General features: G+C 42.9%; 1 protein-coding gene across 1 annotated transcript in view; it reads right to left on the reverse strand.

Annotated features, from left to right (window-relative positions):
• Positions 1-4,599: 4,599 nt before the first annotated feature.
• LOC120024481 (serine/threonine-protein kinase PAK 5-like) overlaps positions 4,600-21,052 on the reverse strand; it is a 62,231-nt gene continuing 45,778 nt past the window's right edge. The window contains exons 4-11 of the mRNA XM_038968737.1: positions 18,785-18,991; positions 18,459-18,600; positions 18,123-18,277; positions 14,589-14,722; positions 11,977-12,103; positions 9,683-9,808; positions 4,877-5,011; positions 4,600-4,755 (exon numbers count right to left, since the gene is read on the reverse strand). Of these exons, the coding sequence (XP_038824665.1) occupies positions 4,600-4,755; positions 4,877-5,011; positions 9,683-9,808; positions 11,977-12,103; positions 14,589-14,722; positions 18,123-18,277; positions 18,459-18,600; positions 18,785-18,991 (1,182 nt within the window). The remainder of the gene's footprint in view (positions 4,756-4,876; positions 5,012-9,682; positions 9,809-11,976; positions 12,104-14,588; positions 14,723-18,122; positions 18,278-18,458; positions 18,601-18,784; positions 18,992-21,052) is intronic.

Consider the following 21,052-nt stretch of genomic DNA (forward strand, 5'->3'; position numbering starts at 1 on the left):
GGAACTGGACATTGAAACAAACACTATATGACAACTCTCCATGGTCAAGGATAATACAGTAGAACAACATTCCAAGACTCCCCATGTTCAAGAGCATCTAAGGAATCAAACATTAGATCAACATCGACACAATGACTCTCCATGTACAAGGTAATAGGACATTGAAACAAGCACAACATGATGTTCAAGACATGTAAGGAATCAGACACTACAGATCACTACGACTCTCCATGTTCAAGGATATAGGACATTAAAAACAAGACGACATGACTACTCTCCATTCAAGGATATAAAAAAAATGGTACTAGACTACGATTATAACCACAACGCTCCTGCCTCTCCAAAGTCAAACCAATGTGACTTCCCCTGCTCTGAACTCCCCATATATTGGAGAGTAGGCCATAACTTTACGGAGGCCTAACTTGCGATATGGCTAACTTGAGATACGTGTGCGTAATTTGGAGCGTTCTCGTAAAATCCTGCATTGAAGTCATTTGGAGACTTGCGCAACATTCGATTTACGCACACGTTCCCCCCCCCCCCCCCCCCCCAGTTAGCATTCCACCCCTGTGTGTTCTGTTGTTTATGTGTCCAGAAATCGCCGTTTTGTCGAGAAGCCTGCGCTTTTGTCGTCACCCCCCCCCATCACTTGTCTCTGTCTTTTCTGTAAACGCGCTACAAAAGAAACCTCGCAGGTAGCAGGTCCAGAGTTGATGTTCAGCTGAAGTTTTCACTTTCCTAACTCCAGTTTTGACTTTTTGTTTTCGAATGCAATCATAGTGGTGAAAGTGGACAGTGTTGTGGTGTGTATGTACACTGTGCAGAGGTGTTTCCATGGACTTCAGAAATCATGAAAAATAAATCATTACAGTAATACTTTACTTTGGTATGACGGATCATTTTCCAGATCTGACTTTATGGAATTATATCAAGAAAAAAAAAATGAAACGTAAATAAAACAAAGGCTGTAAAAACGTGCCCCCCCCAAAAAATATTTAATACATTTATCTCATATCAGAATGTCAGAAGAAGAACGTTTATCATTGTGAAAGAAATGTGCAAAGATATTTAAGATTTAAAAATAATAAATGTACACTATTTTCAAAAAGACTATGCATAGAAAACTATGCTGATGCTACTTTAATGTTCACTGAAATAAATTTTACAGGAGATATCCTAAGACGGTGTAAGCCTGTTTTTCATGTTTCTTTTGTGTATGCTCACTATCAAACTCGTCTACTACCTTTAGACAGCTTTCATTCGCTCAGATGGTTGGATAGGCATTGTAAAATAAAGTTCAGTAGGCTGTTTTTCAGATACTACAGTTGCCAAATATTTCAGAACGTGAGAACAAAACATCAAACATTGTCGCACTGAATGGACTTAAAAACTGAAAGAAATGGGGGGGGGGGGGGGGGGGGTAACATTCATCATACTCATCAAAGTCTTCACCATGAGTCCTCCATGGGAGCGGCTGAGAGCTGCGACTGAACCTGGGTGATCGATGCTCCTGTCCGGCATGGCCGAGGCGTCGAGGCGGAGATGGAGTATTGATCTCGCCGTTTGACACCGGGCCGTCAGAGGAAACGTGATATGAGCAAGTCCAATTGAAAATAAATGGAGCACGCCTGACATCCACAACTCTCTGTTTGAACACCACAGACATCATTAATCATATCGCCTTCAACATATTTGTTGTCTTCTTCTAATGCCTCTTAAGGGGAAAGTAATCAAAAAAGTAACTGAAAGTAATCAAATGACTTCACTGAGTTTGGGTAATCCAAAAAATTGCATTACCTGTCTTGCAAAAATAGCATTACCTGTCTTCCTTTTAGTTTCTTCCTGTGAAAGAGGATTTGTATTATCCTGGGTCAAACCTTAGAGAATGATAGAGGCCTTTAGTGGCCAAAAGGCTGTTTTAGCATGGGCAGCACCATTGAGGGCTTCCACCATGCTTCCGCCAAAGTAGTCAAAGTAGTCAACTGGGTGGGGATTCCTATGAGTTGTAGCCTCAATGGCGCTGCCCATGCTGTCACAGATGCTATAATGACACAGACATAAAGATGAGTCCTCTATCTATCTCTATGGGTCAAACCAAATCAATATCCTATTCTAGTTTCCTTCCGCACAGGAACAGAGCTAAGAGGGGAAAAAAACAATGGCCTCCTATATTGTCTAGTCACGTGATGCGTGTATCTATCTATTAGTCCTCTAGTCGTTTCAGCTAAAGAGGCAAGGCTATTTTGGAGACACACCAGTGTCCGCTGAAGTGCCCCGCTAAACATTATTACGTTATTACGTATGTTTAGCGGCATATTCAATTAAAACCCATGGTTTGGTATTTGGTATCAGGGATGGGCAAAAACATAATTATTGGTAATCTGTAGTGTTATGTGGACAAGGTGGGATATAGCAAGCAACTAGCGGCAATGGGAGATATCAGCACCATGGACAGCATTGAACTGGGAACCTCGCGATCTGAAGTTCAGAACCACAGGACAGTGGTCAGCGGTGGTCTCAAGTGCAGCTGCAACTGGCCACTGGGAAAATCCCATTTGTTGGATAAGACCTAAACAGGAAGCAATAAGCCTGCAGGCAGTCTCCTATACCAACATCCATATTTCAGTTCAAACATACTTTTAGAATTGTGAATTATAGGTTATAGGATTAAATGTGCACTTATTTGAAATTAATTGAACTATTCTTGATTCTTTGAACTATACAACAACATGCAAGAATGTGTATTTTGTATTAATTTACTCTGTAAATATCTGACTGTGGGTTTAAAGGCCCTCGGATTGACCCTGGGTTTGTACAGATGAGAGTGTGGAAAAACACATGCTACACTTGTCAATGTTTTAATGGGCTTTTTTAATTGAAACCAGCTTCACTGATAACAAACATGCAATATCACTGTACAAGCAACACCACGGATAGTAGTACTCATTCAAGTCCAGCTCTCACTCACTCACTCACTCACTCACACGCACACATGTTCATATTTACATCTCACAGTGAATGATGGGTTAAAAACAAAATGTGGTTACACTTTCCAATTAGAACTGAGTATCAGATCACGGCACAGTGTGTGTGTGTGTGTGTGTGTGTGTGTGTGTGTGTGTGTGTGTGTGTGTGTGTGTGTGTGTGTGTGTGTGTGTGTGTGTGTGTGTGTGTGTGTGTGTGTGTGTGAGAGAGAGAGAGAGAGAGAGAGAGATAAGGAACAGATGACAGCCAGGATGTGTGAGAGTAGAAAACCAGACCTTTTATCATTGTGTGTGTCAGACTGAGAAGCTCAGATATTGCTATAGGAGTCTTGTATGAGTGTCCATTGAATTTATAGGAGTGTCATGATGGGTAAAGAAAACGGTCTCTTTTTCAAATAAACTGATATCTTCTCTTATCGTTCCACTCAAACAGTGCTACGTGGGATTTGTAAAAATGAAATTTTTATAAAGATTAATAAATGATGACGATGATGGATATGCTTGGGGTATTGCTTGTATGATATAACCTACATCACTGTTTGTCTGGCTGTTGATATTTAGAAACGTAAAACAAAAAGAAAGGCCACACTACCAAAAAATAAACCTTTCAATTCAAAAAAATAAATAAATACTTTAAAACAGCATACAAAATTCTGGCCTAACCCTTTTTTCCACACTCAATGGAGGTTCTGTCCACAAATGTGGGATAATAAATATATTCTTGTTCATTTTTGTAACAGTTAGGGGTTAAATTCTTAATGAAAAAAATGGATTATTATTATAAACAGTAGGAAAGATCTTCGCAGAAACTCTGATTTCTATGTAATACTGCCCATATCACAATGGTCACGACACAATAAAATACTGCAAATTATCAAAACTGTACAGAAAAACTTACATATTTCTCTAAAATACATTTTCACTGTTAGTGTGAGAAAAGAGAAGTGAAGAGAGCGATGTTTTTATTCCACCAATAGGAGAACAGCCTGTCTTCTAGCCAGACTAAGACACATCCACACCGCTCCCACTCAGACATCACCAAATACTCGTCAACACCAAATGCTGCTTCCTGATTGCTCTGAGATCTACTGCTCATGTCTGGGGCGGTGGGCGTGTCTCATAGGTCCCTCAACACGGCTGCCAGCCAGGCAGTGTCAGCTGATCACTGCACACCGTCTACGCTCTAGTCGATGGCTACTACAGTATAACTCTACAGGACTCACAGACAGCCTAGTAAGAGAGGAAACTGCACTGGGACGACCCACCCTACAGATCTCTACTGGTCTAACAGCCTAGTGAAGCCAAAGAGTACGAACCAAGAGGCTAGCATTTGTTAGCATTTGGCGCCCGTATAAGCAATAAGCCTGCCACAGAAGACTGAAGAAGAGACTCCTACAGTACAGTCCCCTATGCTCCAGTGTTGAACTTTATATAGTATTTTTCAAAATAGAAGATATCATGTTTTTCTTTCATCTTTTCTTTGTAAATAATTCCTCTAGCTAAACTACTTCTCGGTTACAGGTGTGAGTGTTTGTTTTAGTGGCGCAGTCTCTCAGGTCATGTGGGTGTTTGTTTGGCAGGGTGTGTGGCGCCGCCCTGGTGGCGGGAGGTCAGGTCAGCGGTGGCGGTAGTGCCTCATTAGGGGGACGATGCAAGATGGGGGGCCCGAGAGCTTGAGGAAGGGGTGCTGGAGCAGCTCCTGGGCTGTGGCTCGCTGAGACGGCTCTCGAACCAACATCAGGTCGAGGAAGGCCCTCATAACCGATGATACCTGAAGGAGAGAAAAAGAACACATGACTATTTACTTGATTTAGGGGAATAACTGACATCAATAAACATTTCTGTAAATGTGCCAATTCAAATGATAATGAAAAATGATGAACCCTGCTGACCTTGTGTGACTCCTTTAGCCGTGGGGGCAGGTTGTCTCGTATCCTCCTCATGGCCTGTAGAGGGGGTTCGTTAAAGTACGGAGGTTCCCCATCGATCATCTCTATCACCATGATGCCCAACGACCAGATATCCACCTAGCAGGCAGTGTGAACGGTGTTATTGGCTTTTTTCACAGCTCACTCTCTACAACATTATGCAACGGGTGGGCCTAATCCTGAATGGTGATTGGTCTATTCCACTATGACGTTAAAATGCCTATTTTACTCTGTGCCATATGTCTGCGCAATCCACTGTCTCATCAGCCAAGCAAGGCCAGTTTTAAACACGATCTCCACTCTAAACAGCATCTAGACATTATCTCACATTTATTTTACACTAACATTTAGTTTTCAACAGAGGAGGTTTGTATAAACCTTGCTGTCTGTCTCTCCGACATTTGCAACATTGTTTCGATATTAAAAATGAGATCTCCAGCTGTTCCATGGTAATGAACGTGTCGGGGACGAGACAGACAGCGTTTCTCAGCCAGTCGGAATCATGAATCAGCTGGCATCGTTTTTATGGATACGTACAAAGAAATGTCAATTGGAAAAAGATAAAAACGAAACGAAGTGCAGCTAGTTTGAAGTCTTTCCAGCTTCAGTTTGAAGTGGTTGTGTTAGCTGTGTTTGTTGGCTAGCTCCTCTGAACAACATCTTCCTGACGAGAGAGCACATTTTCTATGCCAGGCTGTATCCAAATATATGTCACTTGGAAAACAACTTAAACAAATGCAAATGCTACTGTTGTTATTCTTTTTGAACTTTGACCTGACTGTATGTTAGCCGTAGTTGGCTAGCTAGCAAGCAAGGGATAAGAACGTTGCCAGCAAGTATGGCAATTGGAACGTTTAGAATGAACGACTGGGTACAGAACAAAAAGACTGAACGACTGGGTCGCGCTTTAGGCAACCGAACCCATAGAACGAATGACCAGCCGGCTTGGGTAGCAACCCCAGATTTGTGTCGGGACAATATCTTGTGGAAGGATGAAATAGTATGAATAAATTCATCAAAATAATTTTTGTTAATGAAAATATGTCAACCATTATTTGAATATGTTGGTAACCCATTGCATAAAATTGATAATGCCCTCGAAGCAGGTGTTTGGAGGATACAGCGCATTAGGAAAGTATTCATGTTGTTACATTAAAGCCTTATTCTAAAATGTATTAAATACACATTTTTCCTCATCAATCGACACACAATACCCCATAATGTCAAAGCAAAAAAACAGTTTTTATACATTTTTACAAATGTATTAAAAATTAAAAACTGAAATATCACATTTACATAAGTAAATGACCCTCTGATACGAGACTCGAAATTGAGCTCAGGTACATCCTGTTTCCTTTGATCATCCTTTCTGCAACTTGATTGGAGTCCACTTGTGATAAGTTCAATTGATTGGACATGATTTGGAAAGGCACACACCTGTCTATATAATGTCCCACAGTTGACAGTGCATGTCAGAGCAAAAACCAAGCCATGAGGTCGAAGGAATTGCAGAACCCGAAGTGACAAAGGTGACCAAGAACCCGATGGCCACTCTGACAGAGCTCTAGAGTTCTTCTATTGAGATGGGAGAACCTTCCAAAAGGACAACCATCTCTGTAGCACTCCACCAATCAGGCCTTTAACGTAGAGTGGCCAGATGGAAGCCACTCCTCAGTAAAATGCACATGGCAGCAGTAAAATGCACATGACAGCCCGCTTAGAGTTTGCCAAAAGGCACCTAAAGGACTCTCTGACCATGAGAATCAAGATTCTCTGGTCTGATGAAATCAAGATCGAACTCTTTGGCCTGAATGCCAAGCATCACGTCTGGAGGAAAGTATGGTGGAGGAAGCATCATGCTGTGGAGATGTTTTTCAGCGGCAGGTACTGGGAGACTAGTCAGACTCGAGGGAAAACCTGCTCCAGAGAGCTCAGGACCTCAGACTGGGGTGAAGGTTCACGTTCCAACAGGACAACGACCCTAAGCACACATCCAAGACAACGCAGGAGTGGCTTCGGGACAAGTCTCTGAATGTCCTTGAGTGTCCCAGCCAGAGCCCAGACTGAAACCCGATCAAACATCTCTGGAGAGACCTGAGCTTGAGAGGATCTGCAGAGAAGAATGAGAGAAACTCCCCATATACAGGTGTGCCAAGCTTGTAGCGTCATACCCAAGAAGACTCAAGGCTGTAATCGCTGGCGAAGGTGCTTCAACAAAGTACTGAGTAAATGGTCTGAATACTTATGTGAATGGAAACTGCACCACCCAAAACCGCAAGGCTCTCCAGAGGGTGGTGCGGTCTGCATCCCCGGGGGAAAACTACCTGCCCTCCAGGACACCTACCGCACCCGATGTCACAGGAAGGTCACAGGAAGGCTAAAAAGATCAAGGACAACAACCACCCAAGCCACTGCCTGTCCACCCTGCTACCATCCAGAAGATGAGGTCAGTACAGGTGCATCAAAGCTGGGACCGAGAGACTGAAAAACAGCTTCTATCTCAAGGCCATCAGACTTGAAATCATTGGCCACTTTAATAAATGGATCACTAGTCACTTTATTAATGCCACTTTAATAATGTTTACATATCTTGCATTACTCATCTCATATGTATATACTGTGTTTTATACCATCTATTGCATCTTGGCTATGCCGCTTGGTCATCGCTCATCCATATACAGTGGGGAGAACAAGTATTTGATACACTGCCGATTTTGCAGGTTTTCCTACTTACAAAGCATGTAGAGGTCTGTCATTTGTATCATAGGTACACTTCAACTGTGAGAGACGGAATCTAAAACAAAAATCTAGAAAATCACATTGTATGACTTTTAAGTAATTAATTTGCATTTTATTGCATGACATAAGTATTTGATCACCTACCAACCAGTAAGATTTCCGGCTCTCACAGACCTGTTAGTTTTTCTTTAAGAAGCCCTCCTGTTCTCCACTCATTACCTGTATTAACTGCACCTGTTTGAACTCGTTACCTGTATAAAAGACACCTGTCCACACACTCAATCAAACAGACTCCAACCTCTCCACAATGGCCAAGACCAGAGAGCTGTGTAAGGACATCAGGGATAAAATTGTAGACCTGCACAAGGCTGGGATGGGCTACAGGACAATAGGCAAGCAGCTTGGTGAGAAGGCAACAACTGTTGGTGCAATTATTAGAAAATGGAAGAAGTTCAAGGTGACGGTCAATCACCCTCGGTCTGGGGCTCCATGCAAGATCTCACCTCGTGGGGCATCAATGATCATGAGGAAGGTGAGGGATCAGCCCAGAACTACACGGCAGGACCTGGTCAATGACCTGAAGAGAGCTGGGACCACAGTCTCAAAGAAAACCATTAATAACACACTACGCCGTCATGGATTAAAATCCTGCAGCGCACGCAAGGTCCCCCTGCTCAAGCCAGTGCATGTCCAGGCCCGTCTGAAGTTTGCCAATGACCATCTGGATGATCCAGAGGAGGAATGGGAGAAGGTCATGTGGTCTGATGAGACAAAATTAGAGCTTTTTGGTTTAAACTCCACTCGCCGTGTTTGGAGGAAGAAGAAGGATGAGTACAACCCCAAGAACACCATCCCAACCGTGAAGCATGGAGGTGGAAACATCATTCTTTGGGGATGCTTTTCTGCAAAGGGGACAGGACGACTGCACCGTATTGAGGGGAGGATGGATGGGGCCATGTATCGCGAGATCTTGGCCAACAACCTCCTTCCCTCAGTAAGAGCATTGAAGATGGGTTGTGGCTGGGTCTTCCAGCATGACAACGACCCAAAACACACAGCCAGGGCAACTAAGGAGTGGCTCCGTAAGAAGCATCTCAAGGTCCTGGAGTGGCCTAGCCAGTCTCCAGACCTGAACCCAATAGAACATCTTTGGAGGGAGCTGAAAGTCCGTATTGCCCAGCGACAGCCCCGAAACCTGAAGGATCTGGAGAAGGTCTGTATGGAAGAGTGGGCCAAAATCGATGCTGCAGTGTGTGCAAACCTGGTCAAGAACTACAGGAAACGTATTATCTCTGTAATTGCAAACAAAGGTTTCTGTACCAAATATTAAGTTCTGCTTTTCTGATGTATCAAATACTTATGTTATGCAATAAAATGCAAATGAATTACTTAAAAATCATACAATGTGATTTTCTGGATTTTTGTTTTAGATTCCGTCTCTCACAGTTGAAGTGTACCTATGATAAAAATTACAGACCTCTACATGCTTTGTAAGTAGGAAAACCTGCAAAATTGGCAGTGTATCAAATACTTGTTCTCCCCACTGTATTTATATGTACATATTCTTATTCCATCCCTTTACTTAGATTTGTTTGTATTAGGTAGTTGTTGTGGAATTGTTAGATTACTTCTTAGATATTACTGAACTGTCGGAACTAGAAGCACAAGCATTTCACTACACTCGCAATAACATCTTCTAACCATGTGTATGTGACCAATAACATTTTATTTGATAGATTTGATTTTAAATGTAATATTTCAGTTTTTTATGTTTTATACATTTGCAAACATTTCTAAAAACCCATTTTTCCTTTGTCATTATGGGGTATTGTGTGTAGTCTGATGAGGGAAAAAACGACTTAATCCATTTTAGAATAAGGCTGTAACGTAACAAAATGTGGAAAAAGTCAAGGGGTCTGAATACTTTTAGTCTCGGGCCTGACAACACCCGTGCCAATATATCCTCCAAACACCGGCTTCTCTCACTTATTCAGACATTTGAATGTGTTATTTGGCAACATGTGTTCTTACCTCTGTGCCGTAGGGTAACCGTGAGATGACCTCTGGTGCCATCCAATAGGGCGTGCCCACCAGAGACTTCCTCTTGGGCACCTCTTTGGACACTTGGGCGCAGAAGCCAAAGTCTGACAGCTTGATCTGTGGGAACAAAACATATTTGGTTGATCATCTCAACGTGTTAACGATGGGAATTCTTGGAGCACTTTCGTACATGGGGAAACAAAATCCCATATAAAATTCAAGTTTTTAAAAAAATCTTAATTGATTTTACCAGTATACATTGTGGATGTATGTTGCCTTTTTCTGAAAATATATTGAGGTACAGTATGAATATTTCACAATTTTCACAGATTGAACTCAATAACCTTTTCTTTCAATCGAAACCCTCTGTGTTTTTACCATTATATGGAACATTGACCTCTTGGGACGAAGAGGTTTTCATATAAGCCACTCTAATCCTGGTTCTATTATCCCTTAATTAGCCATCCATCACATTCCAGCAGCTCGTTAAGAGGCATTAGGCTGGCTTTAATTAATAAGGACTGGGTGCTAATTGATTATGATCTCCTCTCCTCTCTCTCAAGTCCTGCAGTCAGAGGCACTTGAGGAGTTCGTACTGCATCACTGGCAATAGCACAGAGGTAGGTTATTGTGTGTGTGTAGGGCAGAGTTGTGTAACATTACGTTGTAAGTAACATTGTATCATTTGGCGTCATGTGAGAAACTGGGTGTAAGGGTCAGTGGCGTGTATTCACGGATGCCAAGAGAAGACAACCCCCCCCCCCCCCCCCCATACAAAAAAAAATATTAAAAAATAAAACAATCTCTTTCGTCTCTCTGTGTTTCATAATGTTCCTTCAATTCGCAAGAGGCTGAATGTACCCCACCAGAAAAGGCATCTGTGAAAGCAAAACAGCGCCCCTCTGTCTCGGTATGTGTAGGCTCCCTGATGCTGTCTGATCGAAAAGAGTATGACATTGTTGCCGCCCATAGAATTGAATGCAAGGGAAGCCGGCGAGCATTTAGCCTCCCTTGATGAAATACGAATAAAATAATAGCCAATCAGCGTTGAGCTAAACTAAGTGAGCTCTAATGTGAATGGTCCTGGCGCACCAAAAGAAGTGTCAATCACATCGCACCGAGAGCATACTTCACTGACAGAAATTCCTGCATCTCGTTGTGTTGTTGTCCTCCGGTGGCTAACTAGCTAAAATTGGCCCTTTCCTAAATTAGCCATGGATGAAGATAGGGATTTGGACTTGTGATTTTACTTAATTCTCCATACAGGCCAATGATTATAATGACGATTCTGATCCAACCATAAATTCATACATTGTGCCCCTGGCCTGAGAGGATCAAAGTTCAATATGTACTGTAGCTAGATGTAGAAGGCTAATATTAACAAGCTAACATTGCCCATTTAAGGAAGTTAGGCTAGTGAGCATGTTTTTAAGCCAGGTAGCCTAGGACAACAAAAAATGTAAGTGTGTTCTGTATGACAGAGTCATAGACCGTTTCTCAACATGAGAGAGGAGGATGGCATTGGCATTTCTCTACAAGTAGGTTGAGTCAACATGTTTTTCCTACTTGAACGAACGCGCACGCAAGCACACGCATGCACACAGACATCAGAACCATGGACAGTCACATCATATTTAGCTTACGATGATTGGACTACATTGTTTTTGGTATCTTTTAGTTGTGACTGTATTAGACTAAACAGAGGTGATTTGATGATGTTGAAATGGTGCTGGAATAGTGGAGGCAGCTCCTGTTTTCTTGGCGACTTGCGGTAACTCTGCGTGGTTCTAAATCAATAGTTGTTTCGTGGTCCGAAAACGTCGGAAACGTTAAGTTGCTTGACCGTGATGGAGGTCATGTAACTGTTTGTTACATGCAATGTGCTTTGTGGACTTCACCGGACAGAGGTTGCTCTCCGGTTTTGTGATGAAACAAAAAGGTGTGGATGAATATATTCTGCCACTGTGTCTTCTTATTGTCTCGGCCTTTAGGCTTACATATCACGGTCGCAAGGCATATGAACTAACAGGTAATACATAGGTTGTAATATGGCTTTTAGCTCTGGCTTAGCTTCCCCAGGGATTTTACCCGCGCACCGCTACTGGTAAAGGTTACTATGGAAAACCCACGTTTCTAACCACAATACAGGTTTTAGCTGTGACCCAACAGGTACTGGGCACAACCCACCAGTCAAGCCAACATCTGGAAAACACTGTAGTGGTTCTCACAATGTTACAAGTTCGTTTTGTACATTATTTATGAGTCCAGAATCCATGTTGTCTTACCCGTCCGTCGCTGGTGAGGAGGATAGAATCACTCTTGATGTCTCGGTGGATGACTCCCTGCGTGTGGAGGTACGACAGAGCCCTCAACACCGATACACATACTGTGGCTATCTGCTCCTCGTTCATCCTGAAACACACGTGGGTCAAGATGGAGGTTAGGACACCGCCAAACACACACCCTATAGCATATGCGTTCTTTCACAAGGTCCCTGTGACCGTAAAAAAAAAATATATATACCAGGAAGATGAGAACATCGGAGGAACATGAAATTCATGGCGATAACCATGTAATGTGCACTAAGCTTAACAGTCGTGTGTGTGGTCCCATATGGGCTGGGGGTAAACAGTACGTCTGGCTGATTCCACAGAACTCCACAGAACATTAACATGAAGCCCCAGCTGGCGAGAACCTCCCCCATCATCACACACACACGCACACACACACGCAGACACTCTCAGACAAAACACACACATTGATCTGGTACTGGTACTCCATTCTTGTGTATTTTATTCCTCGTGTTACTATTTGTATTAGAATATGTTTTTATGAACCGTTGTATTCGGCTCGTGACAAATATATATCTATATATACATACTTTTTTTTACACACACACAAACGCAGCTCTCATCTGCAGCCCCTCCAGCACTCTCCTCCCTGTACCGCCTCACTCCACAGGAATCCATTGTCTTAGCAAGGAACAACTCGCAACACACACACACGCGCGCGTGCGCGCACACACACATACTCTAGACTTCCCTCCCATCGTAGACTGTGCCAGGTTTTGCTGTCACACATGTATGCATTGAGAATTGCAAAACAATCTAGCAAATGGGAGGTTGATGTGTAGACAAAGGAGATTCAATGCTTCACACACATACACCCGCACACATACACCCACACTCATACTTACACAAAAGCACGTCCACAAACACAGACACCCGCACAAAACAAATCATTGCCGAGATAGTACATTATTTCAAACAGAGAATGAAAAAGAAAGTGTATTGTTTAATGAGGCTGTCAAAGTTGCCAAGGGCATCGCATGCACACACACACCTACAGACACACTAGCTCCATCAGCTGATTATGTGTAAAGTACAGTACAGCCACGACACCTACTAGTGAGGATAATTGAACTTTGTTGCTAATTGAAATGGCTGAGGAACAGGAACACGACACAGATATAGGCTATTCTGGCATTGGTACATTGTGTGTGTTGGCAGACACCCAGGGAGGGAGGGAGAGAGAGAGAGAGAGAGAGAGAGAGTGAGAGAGAGTGAGAGAGAGATGGAAAGAGAACGTGAGAGAGAGAGAGAGAGAGAGAGAGAGAGAGAGAGAGAGAGAGAGAGAGATGGAAAGAGAAAGTGAGAGAGAGATAGAAAGAGAGAGAGAGAGAGAGATGGAAAGAGAACGTGCGAGAGAGAGAGATGGAAAGAGAACGTGAGAGAGAGGGTGAGCGAGCAAGCAAGAGAGAGAATGGTAGAGACAGAGAATAGATAGAGAATAAGAGAAAGAGAGAGATAATGATGGAGAGAGAGAGAATTGGGGGGGAGGGGAGTACTCACCTGCAGTGGAACTGTTTGTGTGCGTGTTCTCCTATTCAGCTCTACACCGTGAGCAGTCATTTACGCAACAAAAGAGTCGACTGAAATAGGCTTGTATAATTCACCTGGCCTAACAGATGTGAATTCTATAACTGAAAAGTGTTGCTGACAGTCATTTGACGGCTATTAACAGTGTTAATGACACAAATACATGTGCATCTTTGAACTAAGTGCAATAAACGGTAGGGTATATGGTTGTTATTACACATGAACTATAATGTCTAACTGCTAATCCCCCTCTGGTTACAAAATCTATCAGGATTTGTTTGTGTTAGTAGGTACAAGTATATTGAATATCTTCCTATTATCAACACAATTCCTTGGTAAATAGGACCCTGGCGTGCACACACCCAACAAAGATGATCCAAACAGCTGTGTCGGAGAGAGGGATGAGACAGGGAGGTGAAAGAGGGATTCACATCTCCTCACACAACTAATGAAGACTCTTCTCTCCGTCTCACGACTTGACGCTGACAGGGACGCCACTGCGTCCTCACGCAACCGTGTTATTAGCGACCGACACGGCGGCACACAACACCGACACGCACACTGACACACGCGAGGCAAATGACTGTAATTAAAAGACCGAAGGACACAATGGGTGTTAATCTAAACGACGAGGCGTCGAGAGGTTTAGGAGAAGACACTGAAACAACAGAGGAAAGAAAGATCTAGAAGTTTGAGTATAACAACTAAAACTCCTGAAACCAGGTCCGTTTGGGGTTATTAAGGAATTCTGCTTTGCTGTTTCAGTTCCTGAGAGCGGGACAACAATCCAAATCCTCTTTGTTCAGACACAGGGAATTGAAGAGTCATGTTAGCGCCACAAGCTAATGCTTCTACACCTGCATTGCTTGCCGTTTGGGCTTTTAGGCTGGGTTTCTGTACAGCACTTTGAGATATCAGCTGATGTACGAAGGGCTATATAAATGCATTTGATTTGATTTGATTTGCGTAGGTAGCCATTAGGAGAGAGGTGAATGGACTAGTGGCAGATGATTGGTTACCTCGTGTGAGTGACAATGTCCGTCAGGGCCCCGCCCTCCAGGAACTCCATAACGACCCAGAGCTCGTCTCCAACCAGGTAGCTGTTGTACATGTCAACCACGTTCTCATGGTGATAGTCCCTCATGATCACCACCTAGAAACAAAGAAATCAACAAACAAAGGCTACATCACAGAGAGACAATATACAGTTGAAGTCGGAAGTTTACGTACACCTTAGCCAAATACATTTAAACTCAGTTTTTCACAATTCCTGACATTTAATCCAAGTACAAATGTCCTGTCTTGGTTCAGTTAGGATCACCACTCTATTTTAAGAATGTGAAATGTCAGAATAATATTAGAGAGAATAATTTATTTCAGCTTTTATTTCATTCATCACATTCCCAGTGGGTCAGAAGTTTGCATACACTCAATTAGTATTTGGTAGCATTGCCTTTAAATTGTTTAACTTGGGTCAAACATTTCGGGTAGCCTTCCACGAGCTTCCCACAATAAGTTGGGTGAATTTTGGCCCATTCCTCCTGACAGAGCTGGTGTAACTGAGTCAGGTTTGTAGGCCTCCTTGCCCACACATGCTTTTTCAGTTCTGCCCACAAATTTTCTATAGGATTGAGGTCAGGGCTTTGTGATGGCCAATCCAATACCTTGACTTTGCTGTCCTTAAGCCATTTTGACACAACTTTGGAAGTATGCTTGGGGTCATTGTCCATTTGGAAGACCCATTTGCGACCAAGGTTTAACTTCCTGCCTGATGTCTTGAGATGTTGCTTCAATATATTCACATAATGTTTCTTCCTCATGATGACATCTATTTTGTGAAGTGCACCAGTCCCTCCTGCAGCAAAGCACCCCCACAACATGATGCTGGCACTCCCGTGCTTCACGGTTGGGATGGTTTCTTCGGCTTGCAAGCATCCCCCTTTTTCCTACAAACATAACGATGGTCATTATGGCCAAACAGTTCTATTTTTGTTTCATCAGACCAGAGGACATTTCTCCAAAAAGTACGATCTTTGTCCCCATGTGCAGTTGCAAACCGTAGTCTGGATTTTCTATGGCGGTTTTGGAGCAGTGGCTTCTTCCTTGCTGAGCGGCCTTTCAGGTTATGTCGATATAGGACTCATTTTCCTGTGGATATAGATACTTTTGTACCTGTTTCCTCCAGCATCTTCACAAGGGCCTTTGCTGTTGTTCTGGGATTGATTTGCACTTTTCGCACCAAAGTAGGCTCATCTCTAGGAGACAGAACGCGTCTCCTTCATGAGCGGTATGACGGCTGCCTGGTCCCATGGTGTTTATACTTGCATACTATTGTTTGTACAGATGAACGTGGTACCTTCAGGCGTTTGGAAATTGCTCCCAAGGATGAACCAGACTTGTGGAGGTCTACATTTTTTGTCTGAGGTCTTGGCTGATTTATTTTCATTTTTCCATGATGTCAAGCAAAGAGGCACTGAGTTTGAAGGTAGCCCTTGAAATACATCCACAGGTACACCTCCAATTGACTGAAATTATGTCAATTAGCATACCAGAAGCTTCTAAAGCCATGACATTATTTTCTGGAATTTTCCAAGCTGTTTAAAGGCACAGTCAACTTAGTGTAAGTAAACTTCTGACCCACTGGAATTGTGATACAGTGAATTATAAGTGAAATAATCTGTCTGTAAACAATTGTTGGAAAAATGACTTGTGTCATGCACAAAGTAGATGTCCTAACCGACTTGCTAGAACTATAGTTTGTTAACAAGAAATGTGTGGAGTGGTTGAAAAACGAGTTCTAATGACTCCAACCTAAGTGTGTGTAAACTTCCCACTTCAACTGTATCAGTAGTGTGACAAAGTTGTCCTTGCTGTGCACCAGAGGTTTAAAATCAAAAGGACTGGTTCTTTCCAAAAATGTCCGATATGTATTTAAGAACACAGGTAAAACTTGGATGCTAAAAGTAGACAATGTAAAAAATTTAATAAAAATCTATGAAACAGACAGCATGGCTACCTTACTTGTGGAATTCCCACACACCAGTGTGCTCTACACAGCCGATATAGTACCTACCTGAATCCCAAACAATGAAGAACAAGTGTGGCCAATCAATTCAAAATGTCCGCCACCAACCCTACAGAATAGGGTGTGATTGGCAGATGTCTTTACTGTGTGGATATGATTATGAATCGTGCAATGAAACTGGGCCCGGTTAGAACAGTGAAACATACAACATGGAAATACTAAAACAGTTTGAAGAATTAGAAGTGTTCAGTGAAGATGTCATCCTCAAGTAGACAGGAATTCTAGTTCGAATCGCATCGCAAATGGTCCACCGTTTGACTTAGGACCAGCTCTGATAAGCTTTTTCAAACTTTCTAGTTCCACAATGGTGTTGATTGCCTGCCTAATGTCCTATAAATAAACTAACGCTGCTAAACTAGCTAGCTAACTCAACCACACTTTGCCTACTTCAACTTCAGCTTTACCTAGATATCTTCCCGTCTATTGATGAATTGGTAACTGGCTAATTATGAAGCTTGAAAGCAAATGATGTAGGCTACAGTGCCCTCCAAGTATTGACCACAGATCAGTTGTTCTTTTTGCAGTAGGCTATTCCAAAAACCTGGATTTGAGATTAAATGTGAATGAATGAGGTTAGTACATAATGCCTTATTATTTTGGGGTACTTGTAAGCATATTTAATAACATTCTAGTCCTAACCAGATTTAGGTTGAATCTAAATGTCAATGTCTACATTATATGCTGGAATTAAAGATAAGAATAGCAGGTAGCCTGTATCAATAATCCTCTATATCACAAATTAAATGAATGTATTTGCAATCTTTTTTGCTAATTTGGTTGTTGCTATGGAAGCTTAATGAAAAGGGATTAGATTGGGGTGTTAATAGGATAACATTAAGCTTCAATATAGCACGCCCACGCCCACACACACACACACACACACACACACACACACACACACACACACACACACACACACACACACACACACACACACACACACACACAGAGACACACTAGTATTATTATTAATCATTGATGTGGGTGCGATGATCTGTAAGGACAAGATACTTGATGTCTCTTGCTAACATACTGTAAGTCATGCCACCCACTTCATTTAAACAGAAATCCCTTCATGACATAAATACTGTGGCTGACTACTGAGTAACAGCTCTACTGTCTTGCTATATAGCGGGCAGGAATGATACAGTAGGGTAGAGATAAAAGGCTTGGCTCACCTCGTTCCAGATCCAAAATAATGTCAGCTTGTTGCCGTGGCAACATCTAAATCAGGTTCACTAACATACTGCTCTGATCAAAACATCTGAGGGACAGAAAATACTCGTATGTGAGGTAGCCTAATCTGAGAGACTAAAAGCGTGCTTTATAATTTCACCATTTTGACTGTTGAAATTAGAGGCCTGCGCTTTCTTACCTAAAACTTTGAGTCTGTTAAAGAAAAATAATACAGTACCAAAATCGCTTGGTATCTACTGGGACAAACAACCCTTGACCTCTAACCCCTCACCTCATTGAAGAGCAGTTCTCTCCTCTGCTGTTTCCTCAAGTCCATCTTCTTGACGGCCACCTGCTTGCCACTATGCTTCTCGCTGGCGATGCACACGATGCCCGTCGAGCCCTCGCCAATCTTTATGAAACTCTCCAGGTACTCCCTGGGGTCACCTGGGGTCAGAGACAGACAGATCTTCAACGTCTGCTACTCACAGCAAGATACTTTATCTACGAAGCGTCTGTACATTATCTACAAACTAGCACAATAACTTCTCTGCCTAGATACTGTATATTTCAACTCCTGTGATTTGGGATGTACTTGTATTTCTTTTTTAGGCTCCTCTGTATTTACCTGGGTTGACGACGAGCTGCAAGGCAGCCCTGAACTGTTCGTGGGAGACCCTGGAGGGCTGGGCATCTGAACTGGAGCCCCAGGAGGGAGGGGGGTAGGCCCCCGGGGGGATGTAGGGGGACGATGGCTGGGAGTATGCCCCCTGGAGGAGGAAGGAGAGAACCGGTTAATACCTCCACTGCATCGTCGGTGGCGATCTTTGCAGTGACACACCTGCTTCTCTGAGAGTCATACGTAATTATAGATCAAAATCTTTTTAGATCCTTAAAAGAGATACGCATGCAGTCATGCAAACACGCACGCACGCTTGCACACAGTAGACCCACCTGTGGGGTGTATGGCGGGCTGGGCTGTGAGGGTGGGTGGTGGTAGGGGGAGGGTTTGTAGTGGTGGAACACAGGGGGGTACTGGAGTCCGGGGGGGTAGCCAGAGGGCTTGCTGTGGCTTTGAGGTAGTTTGAGGGGCCCGCGGGGGTACGTGTCAGACCCTGGGACCTGGGGACTCCCGTCCCAAGACGACTGGTCGTAATCACCCTGCGAGAGACGGAAGACAGACAGAGACAGTGTTAGAAACCCTGAAAACCTAATCTATTTAAGCTGGATGAACTAATATTAAAATAATAAGCTAATAGAACGATAGCCGGCTCAAAAGTGTGATTTGTATACGTGCAAACCCCGTGTTAAGCTTGGTCGCCACAGAACACATGGGAAAGACAACCTCACCAAACAACAGAGACTCTCCTTACTTGCATTATGAATATAAAACTATCAGAGATATTTCTCTCCCTCATCCGTTTCTGTTCATTGTGAAATATCAGCTCCTGTCCCTGTGACCTGAGTAGGTACATTACCCCTGGACAGGTGTAATGGAGGGCATTTAGTCGAAGGGACAGTGGCTGTACTTTATCATTAATACCCCACACAGACCCAAACAATGTTCCTCCAATACCCCATCCATCATACAGATGCTTTTAGGCCAGGGAACCCCCAGATCTGGGGCAACGCTCCACATCGTTTCCCTCCTTAGTCTCGTTTACAGTACCTTTTAGATTATATTCCTGCAGTAGACTGTATTGGGGGGGTGGGCTATGTTACCCAGTGTGGTTGCAGGGTTTTGCTCCAGCCACACAGTAACAATTAAGACTTTGAGTAGAAGAATCAGGTTTGTAGCTGCTCAGTTCGAGCAAAACCTGATTGTCCATCTTTATTCTATTCTGTCTCTCTCGCTCTCTCTCGCTCTTTCCCTCTCTTTCCCTCTCTCTCAAATTCAAATTCAGACTGCTTTATTGGCATGAAATACAATTTGTAGATATTGCCAAAGCAGTATAGTGGTACAGCATTTCAGTAAATAAAGTACAATGCAATGAGGATATGGAAATGTCAGTTAATTTCAGTAGCAATAATAATAATAGTACATATAATCATGTATACACTACTGCAGTTCTATTGTGTAACCTTCGGTCGAATACATTTAAGAAAAGAAAGAAAGGCTAATAAATAAACAACAATGTACATGGATGATTGTTACACTATGTATTACTTGTAAGTCATATACAATGTAAATACTGTACTTCAGGGAGTTAATGGTCATGGGATGTTTCTCAGTCTATGGCAATCATATACATATCTGGTAGTAATATTAGTGGTTTCTCCCTCACCCAGAACAATCCCCAGCTTTATGTCATTAGTAAATGCACAGAAGTTGGGAATTGATTGAGATATTTTCTTGAACATATATTCTCTTATTTGGGAGTATTTCTCACAGTAGAGGAAAAACTGCATCCCTGTCTCTCTCTCCCTCCCTCTCTCTTTCTCTCCCTCGCTCTTTCTCTCTCTCTCTCTCTCTCTCTCTCTGTGCTAGGGTGGTTTAAAGCTGTTTCTCCATGTTCTAGGTGGGTGGTGATGAGTCATAAATATAGCTTGGAGTGAGGTGACAAAGGGACACTTCTCTCCCTGACACTAAACATTATGCATTGTGAGTGGGACCTTGCATTCTGCCTTCTGCATGAGAGGAATCACAAACAGAAAGCAAGGGTATGTGTGTGTGTGTGTGTGTGTGTGTGTGTGTGTGTGTGTGTGTGTGTGTGTGTGTGTGTGTGTGTGTGTGTGTGTGTGTGTGTGTGTGTGTGTGTGTGTGTGTGTGTGTGTGTGTGTGTGTGTCAGTCACTGAGTCCCCCCTCCCTTCTCCTTGTTCCCGCCCTTCAGTTTTACTCTACCAGGTAGTACATCTAGAGGTGTTTTATGGCATCACGACTCACCAGTGACCCTGTATAAATGTGAGGTTGACGTGAACTGGTTATACAAGGTATTTACAGTGTTATTAACTAAGAATACAGCAGAGACAAACATTTAACCTATAAAGCGTTACATGGGCTTGCTCCTACCTATCTTTCCGAGTTGGTCCTGCCGTACATACCAATACGTACGCTACGGTCACAAGACGCAGGCCTCCTAATTGTCCCTAGAATTTCTAAGCAAACAGCGGGAGGCAGGGCTTTCTCCTATAGATCTCCATTTTTATGGAACAGTCTGCCTACCCATGTGAGAGACGCAGACTCGGTCTCAACCTTTAAGTCTTTACTGAAGACTTATCTC

Source organism: Salvelinus namaycush, chromosome 29 (genome assembly GCF_016432855.1).
Source record: "Salvelinus namaycush isolate Seneca chromosome 29, SaNama_1.0, whole genome shotgun sequence".
Lineage (NCBI taxonomy): Eukaryota > Metazoa > Chordata > Actinopteri > Salmoniformes > Salmonidae > Salvelinus > Salvelinus namaycush.